Below are 24,228 nucleotides of genomic sequence, written 5' to 3' on the forward strand. Positions count from 1 at the left end.
GGTGGCGCAGTGGTTGAGAATCCGCCTGCCGATGCAGGGGATACGGGTTCGTGCCCCAGTCCGGGAAGATCCCACATGCCGCGGAGCGGCTGGGCCCGTGAGCCATGGCTGCTGAGCCTGTGCGTCCGGAGCCTGTGCTCCGCAACGGGAGAGGCCACAACAGTGAGAGGCCCGCGTACCACAAAAACCAAAAAAAAAAAAATTTAAGCTAGGTGTTTATCTATTCCTTATAGCAAAATAAATCCCCAATAAATTAAAGGTTGAATCATAAAGAATGGAACCATAAAAGAAGAAAAACCTGAGCAATTTTATTCATAATTTGCCCAAAGTCACAAAGGGAAATATGAACACAACTAACTTATAAAAACCTGGCATACACAAAGTCAAAAGACAAATGGCAAACTGGGAAATGTTTTTGTAATATGCCACACTATGAATTATTTTCTCCAGGATTCAAAGAGCTCTTACAAAATCAAAAAGAAAAAACAGAGCAAAGGCTGCAAAAAAAATTGGTCTATAGAAGAAGATCAAGGGGCCAAAAATGACAGGGGGATATCATGATCCTTTTCTCATAATTAAAAAAGTGAAAACTAAATGAGATTTCATCTACCTCTTATGTATTTTGCCTCTGCAAAACTCTCTGAAGTTCATTAGACAAGAAATTATCACAGAAACAGAAAGGCTGTAAATATCAGAGACCACTAAATTAAATTGCTCCCTGAAGACTTGAAGGTTTAAAACTCTAACAGAACTTAGAACAGCATTTAACACCATACTTGGATGTATAGTCTGCTATTCAGTCATTTCTTCCAGCATTTCAAAGGATTTGACAGACATTCCAAGCCGTATTTTGGTTTAAGTCTATATTTGGAATATTGGAGAATGTATCTATTCAGACTTATTTAAAGTCTTATTTGGGGGTCATTAAGCTCTTAGCGATCCCAAGAATCTTCAGTGGATAGCACTAACAATGCAAATGTTAAGTCACCCCTGACTTCTGATAAGTAGAAGAAATCAGATAATTCCAAGGAAGGTACTTACTTATACGGTATTCAAATTTGGAAATGTTTCTTGCCTGCTTTTGAGAAGTTAAAAAATAATGACAACTATATATCTCTTGAGAATATGCTTTCTTCCCTTAGCTCAAGAAAAGCTAATGACCCTATTGAATTTGAAAAGTTTTAAAAGATACTTTGAGTTTTAAAGTTTTAATCATTGGTCTCTCAGCTTCCACTCTTGGCCCTTATCTTAATTAATTAATCACCCACATCTGAGCTCAGATCAGAAGTCATTTCTTCTAAGAAGTTTTCCTTGATGCCCCAAGTTAAGTTAGGTCCTCTAGGATTCCTCTTCTTTCATGGCATTCCATGCTTCCAGAACTTATCACAATTGTAATTAAACAGTTGTACAATAAGATAAATAACTGTAAAATTATTATTTAATGTCTGTCTGTTCTGTTAACGTGTAAGCTCCATGAAAGCAGATAATCTGGCTGATTTATTTCTCAAGTTCCCTGACTTCCCCAGAGCCCAGCACATTTCACTGCATATATTAATTGCTCAATAAATATTTGTTCAATGAGCAGTATTGTATACAGAGTAATGGCCTCCCCAAAGAGGTCCACATCCTAGTCCTCAGAATCTGTGAATGTTACCTTACATGGCAAAAAAGGCTTTGCAAGCATGATTAAGTTAAGGATCTATAGATGGAGAGATTATCCTGAATCATCTGGATGAGCCCAGTGTAATCACAAGGGTCCTTATAAGAGAAAGGCAGGAGGATCAGCATGGGAGAGGAAAATGTGACAACAGACGTATTGGTCAGAGTGATGAGGCCATCAGCCAAGGAATGTGTGCAGCTGCTAGAAACTGAAGAGGCAAGAAACAGATTCTCCCCCTGGAAAGCACAGAGAGAACCAGCCCTGCTGACACATGATTTTAGCCTCCTAAGACTCATTTAGGACTCTGGCCTCCAGAGCTATAAAAGAATAAATTTGTGGGGACTTCCCTGGTGGTCCAGTGGTTAAGATTCCGTGCTTCCACTGCAGAGGGCACGCGTTTGATCTCTGCTCAGGGGACTAAAGATCCCCCAGGCCGAGTGGCATGGCCAAAAAAAAGAAGAATAAATTTGTGTTGTTTTTAAGTTACTAAATTTGTGGTAACTTGTTATGGCAACAGTAGGAGACTAAGATGAAGAAATTGATTAATTGTGTAACATAAGGCAAGACTGATCTAGGAACCTGAATGCAAATAGAATAACAGTAAAAAATTAGAATAGTATGTTACAAAGTACTTGACCCAAGACAACCCAATGACTGAACCACACCCACTAACTGATGAACCCAATTATTTGCCAGAAATCATGTGTTTAAAAGAGTAGGACAATATCAAATAATAAGAAAAGCCCATGGAGTCCATCCATGGAGAACTTGGGCACATGCCCAGATACTAGGGAAGAAACTGTCAAAATGAAACAAAATTCATCGTGAATTGGACAATTCACTTAAACTGTACTGGGTTGTGGACTTCTTAACTATAAAGTAAGGTTAAGAACTGTTCGTTCCTACCTTGCTGAGTAGGTATATGGTATATACAGTGCCTGATAGAGAACTTGATACATAGAAGAACCTCTGTAAGTATGTAGTGATGATGGCAGTGGCAGTGGTTATAGTAAAATCAGTGAACTATGTCAGGAAAAGTTGTGGGGTGGGAATAGTGTTATTTAAAATAAGATTTTTTTTAATAGGTATTTCCTATAGAAAAGGATAAAAGCAGTGTGACTAAATGTACTGATGATACTAATAGCTCCACTGTGCAGAATTGGTCCAGGAGAAGAAAAGGAGGAAATTTAGCTAATGGTAAAATATGTATGAAGAAAAGACATTTAGTGATATAAGGGAATGCATTCAAAAGTGGTGGTGTTTTCTGTTACTTTTACAGTTCTTTCTTTCTCTCTCCTTTTTTTTTTTTTCCTTTTTTGGTCTCCAGAAGAAGAAAATGACATGCACTGATTTCATTTTTTTCCACGTATCTTAAAGTCATAAAGCTGGGAAATGTGGGAACATGAAAATCAAATTGGGCTTTGATAGAGCTAAATCCTATGTATTGGAAAATAGCCACTGTAGGTTATGGTGGAATGTCTAGTGGCAGCTAGACATGCCACTATTTGATTAACACTTATATGAGCAAAACCATCATGGGTATATGCTGCTGTGTATTCTGATGATCAAGAAAAGAGTTGACCTCTCCCCTTTTGTAGACTGCTAGGGAGCCATGCCATGTTGTCCTTGGAATTTTCCAAGTCCTTGAATAAAGAAATGCAATATACATATCCATGGTTCTTTGGGCTGTAAGACCCTAGGCTGAGGGCTTATATCTCTGTAAGCCTGTGTGATGGCTTCCTCTGCAATTCACTCATGAGAGTGTTAAATAGACTCTGAAGGGGATTTGAAACTGGAATAAGGAAACATTACAATCAAAGGGAGAAAGTAATGAGAAGCTGAAAAGATTTGACCATAACAAATTGCAGGATCAAATGAATACTTCCAGAACCAAGCCCCTCATTGTTGATGGAGAATCTGCTTATGCCTCAGATGATTGCTCTCAGTGAGTCAGAAACATCATTACAGCTTGCAACTAGGAGAGTTTTATATCCAGCTCACAATCTATTCCCCAACTTTCTCTCCAACCACTGATAACAGTTGCACCCTCCATTCTGAAGTTGTAATTTTTCAGAAGATGGAAGCGTGGTCTTCATACTTTAGAAACAATGGCTTAAATGCTAGATTGCGGACAGTGAAAAGGTTACCAAGGAGAGAGAGCAATTATCTTCATTTTCACGTTGCTTACAATTTTCCCCCTTTGCCTGTCATTAGGACAAGCAAACAAAATTAGCTTTAACAAATGTCTTTGAGTCCTTCCATCCAGTTTTACAGATAGAAAGCAGACGCTCAGAGGTTACATAATTTAACCATGGCCATCTGCAAGCAGAGCTGGTGGTTCAGGTCTCTGGACTCCAGCACCTTTCCCACCACTTCCCACATATTTTCCTGAAATTTTAATACAAGCCAGATAATATGACTCATGAGGTCACTAAGGCTCAGGGGAATGGCAAGTGTAGCCTCTATGGAGTGTGGATGACTTAATGCAGAGAATCACATGGTTCGGGGAGAGCTCTGGCTCTGTATGCCATGCACCTACGCAAATGTGTAGAAATTCATGTAACCTAGGGACAAATGCAGTTGTAAGCATATGATTGGTAATGAAAGAAGAAAGATATATTCATTCAGCTAGTCATTTCTCTGTGTAATCATTCATTCTATTCATTCATTCTATTCATTCATTTCACAAGTACTTATTAAGTATCTATGTCATGCCATGAATTATATATTAGGGCTGTAATAGTGAATGACACATAATCCTTCTCATCAAGGGTTTTATAACTTGGGAGAGAAGCTTGACAGCAAACTGTGATAAGACTACAATGTAGAAAGTATTAAGTAATAATTACTATTATCCCTATTTTATAGATGAGGTAACTGGGTCTTAGAGTGGATACATAACTTGCCCAAAGTCACAGAGCCAATAAGTGGCACAGTCCAGATTCAATTCAGACCTGTTTGACACAAAAATTCTTGCTCTTACTCCCACTCTGGGAGATGCTAATAGGTGTGCTAGAAAAGAAAATTGTTGTTGTTTTAAGTTTTAAAAGTTTGGGAAATCTGTAAACTAAATGTCCTGCTGGGAGAGCCACAGCACATATTAGCATATTCAAGGCTTTGAGCCACTTTGTGGTAAGGAATACTATTTAGAAAGGCATATCCCAAACATTCAAATGTTTCAGCCAATGCACACTGCACTGTATTGACAACTATGGGAAAACATGCAGAGAATGTAGTGTGCAGGGGATGCTCCAGAACTCAACACAATGTCCCTCGACTTTTCAGGAGTATTGGTGAATTGGACAGGACACATTCACAAAGTGGGCCTTCTCAGGTTCCGTGATGTTAAAGAATTGAATTCTGGTACACTCAGGAGTGAAGGAAATAAAGAAAAATTGTATTTTTAGGCATGAGTTTCTACAGGGAATAATTTTTAATGATGGGGTTCTCTGCTATCAATTATAGCAGCAGTAGATTTGAAAATTACAGAAAGTGCCTTTTGTTCACGTGTTACTTTGACAGCAGTGACAGGCTCCACAAAGGAGAGAGCCCCTGGGACGTGAAATGATTTTAGACGTGAGTTTCTTATTGTCAAAGAGCAGGCATTTATGAGGGGGTTTGAGGGTGGGGAGAAGATCTCTGATCTACTCCAGATCTTTTCTAGAAGTTTATTAGGACAGGCTGTTCCTCACCCCCAGATTTCATGGCGTAAGTTGATTTACAAATGGAGCAAGGTTTGAACGAAGCCATCCCCATGGACTTGACTGCCCCCTGAAGGCAGTAAGCACATAAATAACTGCAGCAGAAGGCAGACCAGAAGAGTTAAGAGAGAAGGACAAAAGGGCTTTGAGGCCATTTCTGTTAGGTACAAAGACAAATGTAGGAAGCTCCACTGCTTATAATTTTTTATCAGATAGTGGCGTGTCGGGCCTTTGGGTAGAATTTGCTGGTCTATTATTATATCTGCTTTGCACTGTATCCTACAGTGGCTATTTTTCAATACATAGGATTTAGCTTTACCAAAGCATTTTTTAAAAGCACTTAACGACTTTTTTTTTTTATGTTGGTATTAGTGCGCTTAAACTGTGGGAGACAGTGGTGCTCTGGTCAAACCAAGACCAGATAAATCTGCCCTCAGCATTCCAGGGAGGACCCCAAAAGCAGCAACTGTGCCCAGCACTAAAGGGATCAGAAGGCATTTGGTGAAGCCCTTGTCACTTCTTCTTCTTTTTTTTTTTTTTTTTCTACTTGTCTTTATCCATCACTAAACATTGATCTCCCCTAAGAACTGAGCTGGATTAAAATCAAATCAGTTATCTCAAGGAGACCCAAGTGGCCTCTCCTAAAAAGACATTGCCAATGCCCTCTCTCTGCTTCATCTCACTTCTATTTACTGTATTTACTGTACTAGTTCCTGGTGTCTCCTTGCCAGCCCAGAAACTATAGGAGGGCAGGCGTGCCTGTTTACCCCCAGATCTCCAGGATCCTCACCACATCCCTGTGCTGGGAACAAATCATTTTCTTTTTCAGGAAGAAACAGGGCAACATGTATTGAGTTCTTTTTTTTTAAAAGCATGTATTGCTTAATTTGTGTTCATTATTGAATATTTAGAAAACACAGAAAAGAACCAAAAGGAAAAGTTATCAACAACAGTTATTATGGCATATTTCTTTGCAGAATTTTTTTTGTATGTGTAAAATCTGATAGCCTGTTTTTTCCTTGCTTAGCACAATGTAAATATCTTTTACTTTTATTTCTGTATCTATTGAGCACCTACTATGTAGTAGGAACTGTGCTAGGCCCTGTAGATGCTTGAGATGGACCTTAAAATGAAAAGGGGTATTTCCAAAGCAGAGAAGCAGGGGACCCATAATTAAGGCAGAGGAGCTCCACCTTCAATATTGTGGCAATGAACTTTAAGCTAACAAGGGCAGCCAAAAAGGACACCATAATAGAAATTTGCAGCTAGATCTAGTATCTTATAATGACCCTACCAGAAATACTTACTTGATACATTAGGAAATTTCCCAGGATTTATCAAAATTCCAGAAAAAGACAAGATGGCAGTCAGTAAGGTCAGTTTTTGAATGGGGCCATTTCCTAAGCAGTCTTTCTGTTAAAGACATCGATGTTTTAAAAAAGAGGATTGTAATGAACTGTCTCGGCCCTGCTGCCACCCAATCAGAATGGACACTGGGTGCCATGTTGGATCAAGGTCTGAAGATGTTCACCAGACTGTACCGTGACATTGGCCCCTACGTTGACTGATTACAGGGAGGTCTGGGGAGTCCTAAGGAGAGGCTGGATGGCCAAGGCAGTGATGGGGGACACTCAGGGACACAGCTGCTCACCAGCTGGAACAGTAGTGCCTCAATGGTTTAAGAAGCATACACTGTACAAGCGCATCCTGGCCACAAGACCTACCTGGAGAGCAACTTCTTTTCTCAAGTTGCTAACGTGTGCTCTTAGATGTCAGCGGGCCTGCTGCCTCTGACACAAGAGCCGTGGTTTGCCATCCTTTGAACTTGAGCAGGTGGAATATGATTTGGGGCAGACACTAGGGAGAGGGGTTCAGAGCTAGCCCATGGGGGGCAAGCTGCAGCTGGCTCTGCCCCTCTCCTTCCTAAAGAAACTCCTGGAAAATTCACTCTAACCCAGGCTCCCACTGAGCAGTCACACCTCCACTCATGTACACACAACGTGGCTGAGGTCTTCAGAACACACGGGGCTCCATGGTGGAGGAAGGCAGCTCCCAGGGTGAAGAACACGCAGAATGATCATGTAGGGACTCAACTCCTCAACAAAGGCCAGCATCTCCCAAGAGGCCTCTCCTGCTAACCAGCCAGCTCCAAGTCCTACCCCAGTACCTGTATTTTCTTCTTAGGTGCAAGGACAACGTTCCCAGTTACCTGGACTGAGAACTATGGCACTCTCCCTGAACTTCAGCTTCCCTACTGATTTGGGTGAGGGGATAGCTGGGGCTGAAAGACAGTTTTCCAATCAAACTATCAATGACTGAGCAGGGGCTATCAGGGTAGGCCCTGGACTAGAGGCCTGACATGATGTCCTGTAATCCTCACAGGGTGCTGTGTCAGTAGCTATAATTCCCATGTTGCAGATAATGAATATAGGGCTTTCTTAGTCAAAGAATTCTGGGGATACTGAGGGGCTCAGAATATAACTAGCTTAAGGATTCACAGCTAGTCAGCAGCAGAGCTGGAGTTTGAACACAGGCATGTAAACCATCACCCAAGTTCTATTAGGGCCACATAGGAGACAGCCTGAGGAGGAATATGGCAGGGTCAGGACATTTGAGGAGGGGGGACCAAAGCTCTGGGAAGCAGTGCTGGGAGTGAATACTTCCCCTCCCCCACCCCCTGCCCCAGGTTACTTTTCTCCCAACCCTCCCACAAATACACAGATACGGAGCTCCACAACAAAAGTTATTGGTAATAATTAGCTAACATTTTATACTTGCAATGTAAACTCAGAAGATGCCCTTGGGTGCTCTAGAAACGGGGACGTCAAAGCAGGAGAAGTGGAGGTGAACAAGAGGTGGAGTCAGCTCGAATGGAAGCTGTCATCCGTTCTTCTGTCCTGCAGCACAAGGCACTCAGGTTGTCTGTCGACCGCCTCCTGCCTTGAGGCTTTCAGATCCAAAAACAAGTTACTGAGTTTAGCATAGCAGGCAAGCATAGCGGGCAGGAAGACAGAGGTTCAGATGGCACCTCTGTCAGACACTGGCTCTGAGATGTTCAGACAGTTTCTTAGCTTTTCTGCATCTTAATTTCCTCATCTGTAAAAAGGTCATGTATCTCAGAGTTGCTGTGAAGATTAAATATGATAATATTTGTGAAGTGCTTAGCGTGGCAATTGGCACAGTACAAATCCCTTAATAAAGAGAGTTATTGGGCTTTCCTGGTGGCGCAATGGTTGAGCTTCCGCCTGCCGATGCAGGGGACACGGGTTCCTGTCCCGGTCCGAGAAGATCCCACATGCCGTGGAGCGGCTGGGCCCGTGAGCCATGGCCACTGAGCCTGCGTGTCCTGAGCGTGTGCTCCGCAATGGGAGAGGCCACAACAGTGAGAGGCCCGCGTACCCCCCCCCCCTCAAAAAGAGTTATTAACATGAAATTGCTTTCTTGTGAATTATTTTATCAGAAATTTATGGAATGATTCCTTTATTGCTAGGTTACGAACTTAAAAAAACCTAACTTTGGAAAACACGGAGAAAGGAAAGATGAGACACAAGTTGTAATATTGTCTATCTTAATTTTTATAGGAGACATGGAAATTGACACTAGAGAAGGCAAGACAGATTGTCAAGAAATCGCCAACTCTGGTAAGCAACCAACGGGGAGAATGCCAGCGTTTTCCTTGGCACGTTCACCTCCAAAGGCCAGGGGCTACCCCGGACACAAATCCAGAACACAACATGCCACAGTTGAATTGGGTTTGAATAGGAATATGAGTCCCTTCCTCTTTTTTCTCCTCTCTTCTCTCTAGAGTAGCGTTTCTCAACTCCAGTTGTGGCACTGTCCTGGGCATTGTAGGATGTTAGCAGCATCCCTGTCCTCTACCCACTAGATGCCAGCACCCCCCCGCCAGTAGTTGTGACAGCCAAAAATGTCTCCTGGCATTGCCAAATATCCTCTGGTACTCACTGAAAACTGCTGCCCTCCAGTAGACCATACTGGAGGAGTCTGTATCCTCCTGCTCCTCCACTTCCTATATATGTGATCTAGGCTGAGCCTCAGTTTCCCTATCAGTGAGGTAGGGACAATAACAGTGTTCCTTTCTCAAAGCATGGATGTCAGGACTAAGAGAGTTGATGTGTGGGGGGTGTCTGGTATCATGCCTGGAACTTATCAAGCACTCTATATATGCCAGCTAAAATCATCACCATTATTATTCTTTTCCTCTAATTTTTCCTCTTTGCAATCATAGTTTTATTCAACAGAATGGCTAGTTCAAATCAGTTATCATTAAGTCAAGTAGTTGACTTGGGCCCTGGTGGCCAATCAGCCCCAGTTGAAGAGGAAGTAGAAAGGTAAACATTTAAGGAACAGTGTCTCCCTAATGCTAGCAGTCCTGGCAGGAAGGAAGCATTCATCAGAGATGAGAGGGCATGACCTTGGTCCTTGGCTGGCACTGATGCAATACATTCAAAGTAGTATTGATTTGGCAACATGGAAATAAAGGGGAGGAAACTTCCTCATGGCTTGGTTTGTCAGACTTAGCAAATAAAAACAGAGGATGCCCAATTAAATTTGAATTTCAAATAAATAATGAATAATTATTTAGTATAAGTATGTCCAGTACAATATTTTATTTGGCAACCCTACTTGTGGGTGGGCACATGGGTTTTGATGTACAGGCTGATGATACATGTTGGATGACAGTATGCAGGCATTTCTGCACAATTGATTAATCAATCACAATGCCTGCATCTCCAATTATTATTTAATTCAGTGCATAATTAAAGGCCAACCATAGCTGGTTCAGCTAATCTGCTTAAGTTATTGAATAAGAAACTGAAACATCACATGAAACCCTTGACCACCACCTTCAGAACTCTAAACAGACTGGAGAATAATGCCGTTTTTCTCTTATTCTTCTCAACATGCATCTAAAAACTTATTCTCAGGGCATTGTTTACTTCACTAGTACAAACTGCCTTGGCATTAACTCAAAGACTAATTAGGATTTTACAATTTTTCATTTCTGTCACCAGAATTGCTAGCATAATTCATGGGTCAGGATCCTAATCATGACTTACAAGAAGCCCCCCTGCAAAAAAAATCAACTGAACAATTCATCAATTAAAAAAAAAACTCCTCAAAAACCTCCTCCAATTTATTTACTATCTAGATTAAAGCTGTCAGGGAAAAAATAATCAGGAAATGCAAATAAGCATCTCTGAAAAACTGCTCAGAAGATATTGGCTGCAATTAACTCCATTGTGATGGCTGATATAACTGCCGACCTAGCCAGAATGCGGAGAGAAACACAGAGTAGGTTGCATGTCATTTCAGCACAGCCTGTCAGATGGAGAATCCAGACTGGGGAAGAGTTTAGTGTTACTGAAGGGAATGGAATGTTCCAGAGAAGATCTGCATCTCAAGGAGGTCCCGAGAGGCTCCTTGGGTGGGGAGGGGTCTTCGTGGATTTGGCAGAACACTAAGCATCTGAGGGTTTAGAACACCTGAGTCATGGCATCAGTTTATTTAATTATCACAAAAACTCCTACAAAGTAGATAGCATATTTCTGTTATCAACCCCATTTTACAGATGAGAGGACTAAGGATGAGAGGTTAAGTAATTCCCTCACTCCACATAGCTAATAAGTGAGAAACCCATCATTTACATCCAGATTTAGCTTCTTCCAAGTTTCTACCCCTTCCACTATTCCAATAGCTCTCAACCAGACCTCCTCAGTACTGAATTTCAGGAAGCACCATTCACATCACAGGCTATGTGAATATTAGAATCTTGTAGTGAACAACCTGTACTACTGTACGTGATGGCCCTGATTTCCAACTTACCTACTCAACAGAACCATCTGGAAAGCCTTTAAAAATTGCTGCTGTTCAGACTTGCCCCAAGTAAAATAATCCAAGTTAAATTCAAGTAAAATAATACACAACAATGGTTTAAAAGCACTTCATCACACAGAAATTCAATCTTAAGTTGGCTGTGTACAGAAGAGATGTTATGCTCCCGCGTTGACCTTCTATTTACCCCATTCACCTCATTCCATTTATTCAACCCCTATTTGTTGTTCTGTATTCATTTAACATCCTGGGGTGGGAAAGCTCCAGATGCAAGCAGAAGCTGGTTAAATAGATGGCAAAATAAAGATGCTGCCTGACTCCTGTGCCCAGGGACAGCCCAGATTTGAGACTTTCATTTTAGATGGGATTACATGCAGTCAGATGTGATGTTTTAAATCCATTGCTGAGTTAATAACAGCCCACATTCTGCCTCTGTCTAGTAAGGTTTGAATGGAAAGGAAGGAGCTGTCAAACGTGCAAGTGAGGACCTCTGCATTGTTGCTCTGTGTCCATCTAAGTTCCCTTTGCAAGTTTGTAAGAAGAGGTTAGTCCTTCCCGTACTGTGTGATGAAAAGGCTGCATGATCAAACAGAAGGAATTCTGGGGGTCCCTGGACAAGTTGCATCATCTATTGCCAACATCCTAGATCTAATTTCTGCACAATGAATGTCAAAGACAGCTGCAGCCTTCAGGCTGAATTTTGACAGTGAACAGCTGTGCAATTATAACATTTTATTCCATTGTACCTCTCGTATAGTAATTATCAGGCTGTTGTATAAATTTTTTGATGTATTGGTTATCATCAGTGTTAAAATCTACATTGCCATTACGTTAATTAGATCAAGGCCTTCAGACTAAAGTAAATATTAAAAGAAGTAGCTCACACATTCAAATGCAGTCTGACTCTGGGTCTTAGAATGTGTCTCTTTCCAAATTGCCACCAATGTTGTGGTATAATTGCACGCTGGTGTTTATTTTACAGTGTATCTACACTGCTCATCTCAATCAGTTACCAGGTCTCTAAACACCCCTCCTTTGCACCCCCATCCTCCTCCTCCCACCTCACATCTGTGGTTCCCAACCAGGGGCAATGTTGTCCCCCCTCCTCCTCTCCTGGAAACGTTAGCAACATCTGGAGACATTTGGGGGCTGCTGGCCTACAGTGGCTAGATGCCAGATATTCTGCTAAACATCCTGCAATGCACAAGACAGCCCACAACAAAGAATTATTCAGGACCAAATGGCAGTAGTGCTGTTAGAAACCCCGGGAGCACGTCTCAGATCCTTATCTACCAACAGGTCTCTCTGTCCCATATTGCTTCCTCGAGGCCTTCATGTCACCTGCAGAGGTATCTTTCCAAATTACAAATGTGATCTCTCTGCTTAAGACCTTCCAGGATTCCCCACTGTCCTCAAGATAGCACGTAGTGCAGTGTCCTAGGCTTGTCCTCATGTCTCCTTCCTTCCACGGTTCACCGTGTTCTCCCAGTTCCTTATACTCCAGCCAGGTTGAAACGTTTGGCAGTCCCCCAAGATGCCAGCCCTGCTCATGTGCCCACAGCACTGCGAGGGTGCTCCCTCTATACCAGTGGCCGTGCTTTCCCAGCTTTGGTGTGTACTCCAGCCACCTGGGACCTTGTTAAAATGCAGATTCTGATTCAGCAGGTCAACTGAATCTGGGGCCAGAGACTTTAGTCCTGAAAGTTCCCAGATGGCCTCAATGCTCCTGGTTTGCGATCACACTTTCATCAGCTAGAACCTAGAGCAGTGGTTCTCAAACCTTAGTAAGTGTCAGAATGACTGGGAGGCTGTGAAAACACAGATTCCTGGGACCTACCCCAGACTTTCTGATTTACTAGATTGGGGGGAGCCCATGAATTACAACTGTAACAAGTCTGCAAGCTGTACCTGGAGTTGAAAAGCATAGAGCATCTGTCTCTTCCTTCCCACCTGCCTCCTATCTGATTTCTGGGTCCTTACCTGCCTCCTCCTCCAGTTCCCAGAAAGCCGTATTAATGCCTGGACCACCGCAGGCATCACAGAGCATGCTAAGAGCTGGGCTCTTCACCGCGACGCTCCACTAGACAGTAAACTGCGTGACAACAACGACAGTCTTTTCTGTCTCCAAATCTTGCATGCTAATCAGGATTTTTCCTCATCCTAGAAAGTTCAGCAAGCATCCTGAAGATCCTTAAAAACCTCATTTATAACCAGAAAAGGTTACCTGTTTACCTTTGCTAGTGTCAAAATATTACCAATGCTGTTAATACCACTCACAGCCATCTGAAGGACTTTTGGGGCTAGAGGGAATCACTACAGGTTTCCCCGCTATCCAAAAGTAGAGCATTCCTATGAAGTCTTTCCTAAGGCAAAGAAGCAATTACCTTAGGACACATCTTGCTAACAGATGCATAAAATAAATTGAGATCAAGCACAGAGGCTCACAGACCCAGTTCAAAGCTATGGTGGCCTGATGCTGAGTTGCTCAGTGTTGTTTCCAGGGAAGGAGCTGGGCGGTGCCCCCTCACTGTTCAGGGTTCTCGCTGCCTCTCCACAGGCTCCTGCAGAACAAACGATGAACGTTATTTTTGCTTTTTGCATTTTTTTGTGTGTGAGAGCAAAAAACTTCTTTGGGTTGCTTTCAGTTCGTGAGTAGGGAGTAACCTAGGTCTTTCGTAGAAGCAAAGTGGTGTGAAGCGAACTTTTGAAAAGTGAACTATCTCTCCCTTTGTTGGTAAATGCTGGTTCCTTACTTTTTCTACCCTGTTGATTTTTTTCTTTTGTCTGAGAAAAGCATCAAGGGAACTGCAATCTTTCTAAAATCATTACTTAGTAAAAAGCCAGGGCTTTTAATTTATCCCACAGCAGAGTCTTATGGAAACTGCTGTCTGAAATCCCTTTGTTCAGGAAGCTTTGAGGGGCTTCATCTACACACCCCTCCTTCCCCTAGCCCTCCTCCCCCAGGGAAGGGACCTTCCTTCTTCCTTCTTCCTAAGTCAGCGTCTCTCCCGTTAGTCTTTATTTTATCTCATAACAGGAAGGAATTATTTTATTTGAAAACAGTCTTTATTTTCAAATCCTTTTTTAAAGCCACTGAGGACAGTAAGGAGAGGAACGTTGGCTGAGTAGAATGGACCAAGGTGGGCCAGACCCTTTTGGGAAGAGGTGGACAAGAGATGAAGGTGGGACTAGCTGGCTGGGGGAGAAGGGGAAGCCTTCAGGCTGAGGAGCCGGCATGAACAAAGGCACACAGGTGGAATGAATATGGAGCGTGGAAACAGGAACAAGAGGTAAATTTAGTTAAGTAAAATAGCCCAGATTCTGGAGAAAGAAGAGTCCAGAAATCCAAACTGTGGAGCCAAGAGGAGAGGAAGGGCCTTTAGAAGTCGGAAAATCATCCCTTGAACTAAACAACTTTTTGTTTTTGTTTTTCTCTCCAGACATATTCCAGAAGTGGTTCTGATATTTGTTCACTCCCATTTTTGGACAAGATCTGTCAGAGGATTAAACTGTACGTATACAAGTTCCCCTTCCTAAGCACTGGCAGGGGATAGCGTCTTTGGTTGTCCCTGTTTTCTAATGACTAAAATGATCTTCAAGTTAAAAGGCATCTTTTTGAAAGTGAAAGTGTTTCTTGCTCATGACTTGCACAGAAACTAGAAGACAAATTAGCTCAGAACAAATCATTTTGGAAATATACTGAATACCAGCATCTTTGAACCTCCAACCTGACTTACTGCCCCAGACTGGAATGCAGCCTGCCTGCCAGTGAGACCTGTGAGTGGCTCAGTGCATGCTTACACCACCCCTGGGGACAGGACAGCTCCTCCTTGCTGTGTAAGATACAGACAAGGTTGGCCACCTGTTATGGCAGGGACTCTTTGAGCATCTTTAGGGCAAGGCACTCACAAGGCTGGAAAAGGACCATTTTTTCACAGAGCCCAACCTATCACCTAGAAAATCTAGCTCTGCTATGTATGAACAGGATTCCTAATACAGAGACACTGTCCAAAGTTCCCAAGCCCTCCTGTCTCCGTTTAAAATCCCATGCTCCCACCAGCTGCACTCTGAGTCTGAGGTTATGCTGGATGTTATAGTAATCACTGTCCAAAACATTAAAAGATGGAATAGTCCTGAGAGGCACATTGGACTAAGAGGCAAAATAGCATAGGTCCACCTTCCACTTGGCTGCTTCCTATGTGACTGTGGCAGAGGCTGCTGCCAGGCAGTGTATGGCACTGTTCTGGGCTCCAGATGTTGAACTTTCAAGGCACTTCTGCACTGAGTTCTCACAATTCCATGAAGTAGGGATTATCGTTATTTGCATTTCGCAGAGAAGGAAACTGAGTCTTACAGAAGTAACTCCTCCCAGCCATGAGGACCCAAGATACACCCCCAGGTATATTGGACCCCACTTGTTCTTTAGAAACATCTACTTTCTTGACTCTTGTGCAATGCTGCCTCTTGAGCCAACTTTGAAGACTTGAGCCACTGAATGTCTCTGAGCTTCAGTTTCCCCATGTCTAAACTCAAGCTACAGACCCATTTGGAAAGTTTTAAAAATGCAGGCTCCTTGGCCTGAGACCTGGTGGGACAGCGTGGCATGTTCCTAGGTTCCTGGTTGACTGTGTCCTCCCTAGCGTGCTCACATTCTATTTCAGGAGCCAGACCACAGATGCTACCTGTACAGATGATGCTTTAATGACTCAAAATAATGTTCCTTCACTGTGAGACATGCACAGAGACAACTCCGTCTGCCCTGGCCCCTGTTGCTTTTATTCTCACTCTCCCATAGGCAGTTCCTATCACTTGAGTGCATTCCGGTCCAGCCTGGCTCTCATGGTGAGGAGTTAGAGGGAAGAACTCCCCAGAGGTGAGAGTCAGGCTGAACATCTGGACTGAGAGGCTGTATTGGTTTCCCAAGGCTGCTGTAATAAAATACCACAAGCTAGGTGGCTTGAAACAACATAAATATATTCTCTCCCAGTTCTGGAGGCTGGAAGTCTGAAAGCAAGGTGTTGGCCAGATCCCTTTGAGATTCCCTCGGGGACCCTGGGTTGAATCCTTCCTTGCCTCTTAGCTCTGGTGGTGCCCGTCCATCCTTGGCAGCCCTGGGCTTGCAGCTGTGTCATTCCAATCTCTGCTTTCCTCTTCTTATAGAGCCATCTTCCCTGTGTGTCTGTTTTTCCTTTTACAACCAGTCATATTGGATTGGGGTCCACACTTATGGCTTCATCTTAACTCAATAACATCTGCAAAGACCCTTTTTCCAAGTAAGTTCACATTCACAGGGAGCAGGGGTTAGAACTTCAACATATCTTTTTGGTGAACACAGTTCAACCCACAATAGAGGCACTTTGCCTATGTTCCTCCATCCTTCATCTCATGAGCTTCATGGACTCTAAACACATTGAACATCCCCCGTCTGCTTTGAAAGTATCTCAGGAGAGGAGGCGGCTGTGCATCTGACCCACATTCAGAGCCTCTTAGGGATGCAAGAGTTTAAAAACTTTTCCTGGTTCATCTGCCCACATAAGCTCCTGCAAGCCAACTGTGCAAAGTGCGGACTTGAATCCTGGAACAGTTATCAATCCCGCTTTTCATGAATAGAAGTGGAGGCAGAGACCATCAGGACATGAGGAGTAGAGGGGAAATATCGGACATGAAAGAAAGTGCGGGAGGCTAAGATGCAGCCAGGTCCCAAGCTCCCGACCATTTCATCATGCTTAGCTCTTGTTGAATCGAGACCCCTGTCCCCTCCTTGCTGAAAGCATCATTGCATTTTCTGTGTCAAACCAAACGTGGGCCCTCAGGACCTAAAACGACAACTCTTCAATTGAACCACCTTTGAAAACCTGAATTCAAGAGCATCTGTGGCCAGGGATTTTCCTGGCCCAATTTCAAAGGGAAATATTTTCATGAAAAAGCAAAAGCAGTATGTTTCTCTTTTTTCTAAAAATCATTGTGCTTCTAGCATAATTCGTACCGGGTCACAAATTATTCAGTGCTGCATGGGTTATAAAGCACATTTAAATTCAGCCTGGTTTATTCTTTTTTTTTTTTTTTCAGCCTCGTTTATTCTTTAAAACAACCTGTGGCTCAGTAATAATAATGACAAGTAAAAGTTATCTGATACTGTCTCTGCACCAGGAGCTCTTATAAATGTAACCCTGTTAGACAGACAACATTTTTTTGGTCCCCTTTTTCAAGATGTAAAGCCATTTGTCCAAGGTCACAGAGCTAGTCATGGATAAATATGATGTTTGAACCCAGCAGCCTGGTTACAAAGGTCAGGCTCAGAGCCACAACATTGCCTGTCCCTTGACTCAGAGCCTCACTTTCAGATGAGCAAGTCGGTTCTAGTTTATTTAATGCTTGACCCACTAGCACAGTCAGCAGGTGGTAGAGACAAAGACCTATGTGTCTTCTGTTACATAGTCCTTCCCTAAAATCCCTTCCAGTAAGAATGCCTTTCTGGCTCTGTGACTCTCTTGTCCCCATCCTGTTTGGTCTAATGCCTTCAAAATACAATGGAGGTGTCTCCACCCATGGGAAGTTTTCCAGCTCCCAGCCTAGCTTCGGTCGCTTGGCTGTCCTCCTCCGTATTCGGTGCTCACTGGTGCCTACTCCTGCACCGTGTTCTTCTCTGGTTGCTTCCCCATCAGTCTCCCACACCCACCGACAGCTCTTGGAGAGTGGGGATACCATTCCTTGGTGAACTTTTTATCCCTGGTTCCTACCACACTGCTTAGTTTTAGTAGGGACTCTGTAGAAACAAGGGAATAAATAAAGAAAAAGCACTACTTTGTTAGAAAAACAAATGTTTAGGATACCAGGCTACTACGTTGGGGCAACCAAGTTTTGGGTTGTTGTTTTGTTTTGATCAGAATTCACAGTGCCTATATACTGCCTATTTTCTATTGTAGCAGTGGTAGGACAGGAGGGTCCCCTCTTACTAATTTATTCTTTTTATTGAATTTCCAAATGCATGAACCCACATATGTATTATTTCACATAAATTCACACAGACTACCTTATCTTACGTTAACTGTGCTTTTAATTCATCATTCTTTGCCTTTTTTCATTTGTTCCTTCTTGCCCCTGCCCTGCTCTTTCCACCCACATCGTCCTTGTCCCCACCACAAGGTGAACTGTGTAAACACGTCAGGATGTGTCCTCTGCTCTCATTTTATCTTACAGGGATGCACATAATGCATCCACATGCATATGAAACAGTCACGCTGGCCCTGGAGTACTGCCTGGGACTCAAATATGAGGCAGATACACATGGAAACTTTATTCCCCCTAGCTTTCTTTTGTTGTAATGTCCCAGTTTCATGACATAATTTTAGGCACTTTGAACTTGAATAGCTCACCATTATGTAACGAATGCCATTCAGCTGCAATCACAATTGCTCCCTGGGTCAAACCTGCTAGGCCAACCCCAGATAGTCATAGGGCAGGGGCAGCAAGCAGGTGACTAGCTGCACCAGCCAACGTGGTAACTGGGGTTCTAGGTATTTTCACTGTAAGTTTCTCTGCCTTAGACAGCTTTGCTGCCACAAACATTTTTGCCACGTAACTAATTAGCCATGACTTTGCTGTAAAGGATAAAACAATGAAAAATAAGAGAGACATTAAGAAGGACATCATGAAACATGAAAAATGAATTACAAAATTAAAGAGACTTTATTGCTAAATACAAAATATCTGAATATATTTAAAGTGTGTGTATATTTCATGGCAATACTGCGCAAATGACTGATCTTATTTCGTGCCTTGTACATAAGCACTTGTCTTCCAGGTCTCTCATTCTTAGTATTTTACACGGTGTTTTTTCTTGTTGATTCTTCTCCTCATTTGGCATCACACTTTTTCTTTTTTGCTAAGATTTCTTCCTTCGTTAGGAGAGGTATCAGTTTCCAGATACCAGGATGCATGTTTATACCTAAGCTTTGTATTGTGTTGTGAAAGCCTCTACACTGTTGTGTGTTCTTGGCATCTTATAACATGTCTGTTGATAAACATTCCAAAGTTCTATGGGAAATGCGAGTTCAAATCTGCAACTTTCAGGCCCTCAACCTCTTTCTCCTCCATTGTAGTGTGCTTCAAAATCAGAAACCAGCTCTTAGGGCAAATCATCATCATCTGTCATGATTTTTGTATGATATATATCAAAACAAACTATGAACCAGTCATTTTACCTTTTATGGCAAAATTGTCTTATGGCCAATTAGTTATGCAGTGAAAATGTTTATAGCAAAAATGCTTGCTGCAAAGGTGCTTATGGTAAAAATACCTAAAAATAATGGACACACATAACTGGACGGAAGATTGTGTGTCTGGGAACCTGAAAATCTGAAGAGAGTCCATGGATTGGATTCGAGATGTCTCCAGAAACTAAAATGTCATAAGAGCAAACACCTGATTCCTGTTTGCCCAATCCTAGAAACCATCCTTGGAATAACTGTTAGCATTGCACATAATAATGAAAAGAGCTAATATTCTGTAAGTACTTATCACATGCTTGGCACAGATCTTCCTTGCTTCACACATAACAACGCTATTAGTCTTTGCAACAGCCCTAGGAAGCAGGTACTGACACTGGCCCCGTTTACAAATGAGGTAACAGATGTACAAACAGATTAAATAATTTGCCCAAAGTTACATACCAAGTAGACGGCAGACCTGGGATTCAAATCCAAGGAATCTAATTTCATAACCTAGAGCTATGTTAAGGGGCTTCCCATACTTCTCCTTCCTACTAGAACACCCACACCCATCACCTAATTACTTGCTTTGAAAATGCTTTCTCATCCTTTAGCTTTCACCTTAATATCACCTCCTTCCCTGTATAGAGTTAGAAATGTTTTCCCTCTGGGTGCACAACCCTCTTATAGAATTTTCTCCATAGCACTGTGGTTATATGTTGATGCCTTGTTTTCCCCCACCCATCATTAAGCTCTTCTAGCATAGGAAATGCATCTTATGTTCAGCCCTAATATCTAATATGATGCCTAGCACATGCAAGGACTTCAAAAATGGCTGTGGAATGAATGAATGAATGGATGAATGAATGAATAAATATTTCAGCATACAACCAGATACCTGTAAGAATACACAAGGTATCAAGTTTAGATACAATTGCAGAAGTAATAGTAGTGAAAGTCAACAATACTTTATCCAAAACAGAGCCAGATGTGATTTGGAATTCAGATTTTAAGAAAGTAACATACGGTGCATATACCATAACTCACCTAACACTCCCAGCATTTCCTAATCAAACAAATTTATATATCAGCAATGAAATATATGGATAGTCACACTAAATAAGGTATAGCTTATGAATTACCTTAGACCAGTTTGGGTCAAGTTTTGCCACCAAATGTGTTAGCTGCAAAGTTGAAAATAAGAAACAACTCTTGGTGTTCAGACCTGTTTGGATTTGGGGGCTGTGAATAAGGGATTGTGGAGTTTATGTAAATTGCAATTTATGTGACTTATGATGACCAATCTACCCTCTCCTGTCTAGAATGTATGGTTTTGGTTCGTCACTCTAAGCCTTTAAAATAAGCAGGTAAAGTTTAATTTAATGAACTAACTTTCTAATTCTAGAGACAACTCATTGTTCCTTCCTTCAAGGACAAACTCTTATCCCTGAGATGGCAAAGGTGGAAAGGGGTAGCTTTGTCATCCTCAGTGAGACCTTTCACCCAGAATCTTTTCTCAGACTGAAAATATGGCTCTTTGGGTCTGTTCATCCTCTTTCTCTCTCTCCATCTCCCTCTCCCTCTCCCTCTGTGTCTTCCCTCCTTTTCTCATCTAGAAACATAAAATAGCTATCCAAGAGGTCAAATAACATGGGAGAAAACTACCTAGTCTTACAGGAGATGTCATCTCCCAAGAGGTCTATTAATGTGGACTTGTGGTGGGTCCACCATCTCAGAACTCATAAGACAGGTTCCATACCACCAATTAGGCTCCATGCTGGCTCTGGCTGAATTCATTTGACTTGAGACTCTCAGAACTGATGAGAAGCTCTTTTTTTTTTTGTGGTACGCGGGCGTCTCACTGTTGTGGCCCCTCCCGTTGTGGAACACAGGCTCTGGACGCGCAGGCTCAGCGGCCATGGCTCACGGGCCCAGCTGCTCCGCGGCACGTGGGATCTTCCCGGACCGGGGCACGAACCCGTGTCCCCTGCATCAGCAGGTGGACTGTCAACCACTGCACCACCAGGGAAGCCCTAGGTCCTTAATTTTATTTTTAGAATGGGGTTCTGTCACATAAACTCAACACAGCCATATCTAAAAATGTCTCTATTTGTTTTCACAAACACCAGTTGTTTTTTCTTAGCTCACCAGGTGTTTTGTTTTTTTTCTTCTAGGGCTATACAAAATTCTTTACCATTCAAAGATGTAGATTCAGACAAATACAGTGTTTTCCCGGTAAGTATCGTTAAGACTAACCAGATGTTCGCTAACTTTGCGTCGCTTCCTATTAATTTCTTTCCTTTAATAAAACAAGATTGAATGCCATATGACTGTATTATTAATGTGATAATACACCATTTTATGATGTTTACAGACTTTTTGGTATCTTACTAATACATAGACCATCAAAGTGGATCTTAGTCCTAGACTATTTTCGTTTCCTGAAGCCATTCCCAGCTGGAATTCTCCAAGGGGATAACAGTTATCTTGAAACATGTTGGGAATTATTTTCAAAATTCTTAAACGTATTTTAACTTACTTTTTTAAAGTGTGTGTGTGTGTGTGTGTGTGTGTTTATGTCTGTGTACACATGTTAGATTTAGAACAGTTAGGCTGTCAGAGTGTTCTCTGCGAAGTTCAACAAGCAAGCAACAGATGTCACAAACTCTCCAAAGTAGGTGGGATCTCAAATAGTCTACCTGGGAATGTGAGAAATAAAAACACTGTTTGACATTATCATGACTCTTGATTCTTTCAAATCAGACATGTCAAAAATATAATAAATCCACACAACTAACCAGTTTGGCTAGAGGTTTTTTAAATTATCCAGCAAAATGATTAATCACTGGACCAAATAAACCAATTGTTTTGGAGCCTTTGATAGAGAAAGTTCAGGGAGTTGGATGGTCCTGCTCTTTGTGGAAGTGCACATAGACACATACACATGAACACATGTACACAGACACGTGTATAAAACATGCATTCACATAAAACCCATGGGAATGCACACATGCCCACATACATGCACATTCACACACATGCACCCCCATACACTCACATATCAGCACGCACCCAACAATACATATACGCACACGTACACACACTCTCACACACACACACACACTTCATCTGTGATTGGCCCTGGTACCATATTACATTTCACCTCACACAGGAGGTCTTAACATATCATCTTAATTTTCTTAGTGATCTCTAGTGTTCCTAGACTGTATTTGGATTTAAAATGGCAGATGTCAGTATCCCTCAGACAGCTCTGATTGGCCTTCACTGTGGATAATGTCAAAGCAAAACTGACCCTTCCTGTGTGTGCTCTTCAATTTCAGACACTGCGGGGCTCTCACTGGCGAGGGAGAGACTGTAATGACAGCAATAAGATGGCATACCCAGGCAGAAGGTAACGGTCTCTGCTGGTCACTGATGTTGAAAATTACAGCAGAAGGCATAATTATCTCCCTCAGCCTAGGGGATTTGTGCTTACAGAGAGAAGGGACCTCCATGTCCTAATTGAGTAAAAAGCTCAATGAAAAAACAGTGTTTGTTCATTCATTTGCCCAAAAAATGCTCATAGAGCGTTGCCAAGCACTCTGCATCATGTTGGGTGGTAAACAAATAGAAATAGGCCTCCTTTCGAGGAGTTTACAGTCTAGTGGGAGGAACATGTGAGTAGACAGGTTATTGTGGACGTTTATCCATCCTCCTGCACGAGTTCTACAGGCAGCCCTGGGCCCAGAAAGAGTATCCTCTTCCAGCAGGAAGAGGGCAATGGGGGCAGAGAGTAGAGCACAGGTCATATTTTAGACCCAGGCTGGTGTTCAGTCAATCACATCTCAGACTTCAAACTGGGTTTGCCAGCCTTCATCTTAGCTGTGACTACAGTGCTGAAGCATTAACCAGATGTTTGGGACTTTAGAGGCATAACTTTAATGGTGTCACCTGTCTAAATGAAATGGACTGCAGATGTGTTCATTATTCTCATCAGCATCATTCCGCAACAATACCTCCCATGAATATAGTCAATTGTGAAAAGACTGCATTTGGTCCACAGTTCCCAGCAAACATCCAAAGCCAAGAGAATGGCAAAGAGGCCAAGCGAGGCTTCTGTGTGCCACAACACACAGTGATGTGTGGCATTTTTCCCTGAAGAAACTGTTGTCTATTGAAGACACTTAGTGTAGCACTCATTCATTCATCCCTTCATTTGTGAAGCTGACATTCAGAGTGATAAATACATGCTGAAGACCAATGTTGATGTTTTCTTCATAGGCCAGACAACTGGGATACACATCAGGATTCAAACTGTAATGGCATTTGGGTAAGCGACTAAATTCAAATTTAACCCTGTTCTCTTGCTTTCCACCCTCCTTAAAAACCCATTGCCTGTTTGCTTCAGTCAGACCTAAGGAAGAAGATGGTAGGCTGCAGCAACTCTTTTTCTGCTGTTTGGAAGAGGGGCATAGAATCCAATCACATGTGAAGAGTGTCCATGATGTAATAAAAGTTGAGGCTGTCTCTGTCACAGCCACTTAAGTCTTGCTTAAGGTCATTCACATCTAATCCCTTTATTCTCTTTGGAACAGTGTGAAATTAAATGGAGAGTGGTGTTAGCAAAGTTTTATAGCAACCCACACAGCTATTGGAGCAAACCGCATGCTGTCACCATTTCATTGCAGCCATTTTTTTCTATTTCATAAGGCTAGTCAGGCAGAGTGGAAGTTACCTCTAGTTACCCCACTACCCACATCCTGAGGCATCTAATGCTGGTGCCCCAGTTCCCTATGAATAATAA

The 24,228-nt window shown here is 42.3% G+C and overlaps 1 protein-coding gene across 8 annotated transcripts in view; it reads left to right on the forward strand.

Moving 5' to 3' along the window:
- AOAH (acyloxyacyl hydrolase) overlaps positions 1-24,228 on the forward strand; it is a 177,634-nt gene that overhangs the window by 55,904 nt on the left and 97,502 nt on the right. For all 8 annotated transcript variants that reach the window (XR_010842142.1, XM_059073653.2, XM_067042335.1 and 5 more), the window contains 5 exons: positions 8,943-9,002; positions 14,655-14,725; positions 21,599-21,659; positions 22,766-22,836; positions 23,706-23,754. Coding sequence is in view for 7 of the 8 variants with exons in the window: in XM_059073653.2 (XP_058929636.1) it covers positions 8,943-9,002; positions 14,655-14,725; positions 21,599-21,659; positions 22,766-22,836; positions 23,706-23,754 (312 nt within the window). In the remaining variant the exon portion in view is untranslated. The remainder of the gene's footprint in view (positions 1-8,942; positions 9,003-14,654; positions 14,726-21,598; positions 21,660-22,765; positions 22,837-23,705; positions 23,755-24,228) is intronic.

Source organism: Kogia breviceps, chromosome 9 (genome assembly GCF_026419965.1).
Source record: "Kogia breviceps isolate mKogBre1 chromosome 9, mKogBre1 haplotype 1, whole genome shotgun sequence".
Classification (NCBI taxonomy): Eukaryota; Metazoa; Chordata; class Mammalia; order Artiodactyla; family Physeteridae; genus Kogia; species Kogia breviceps.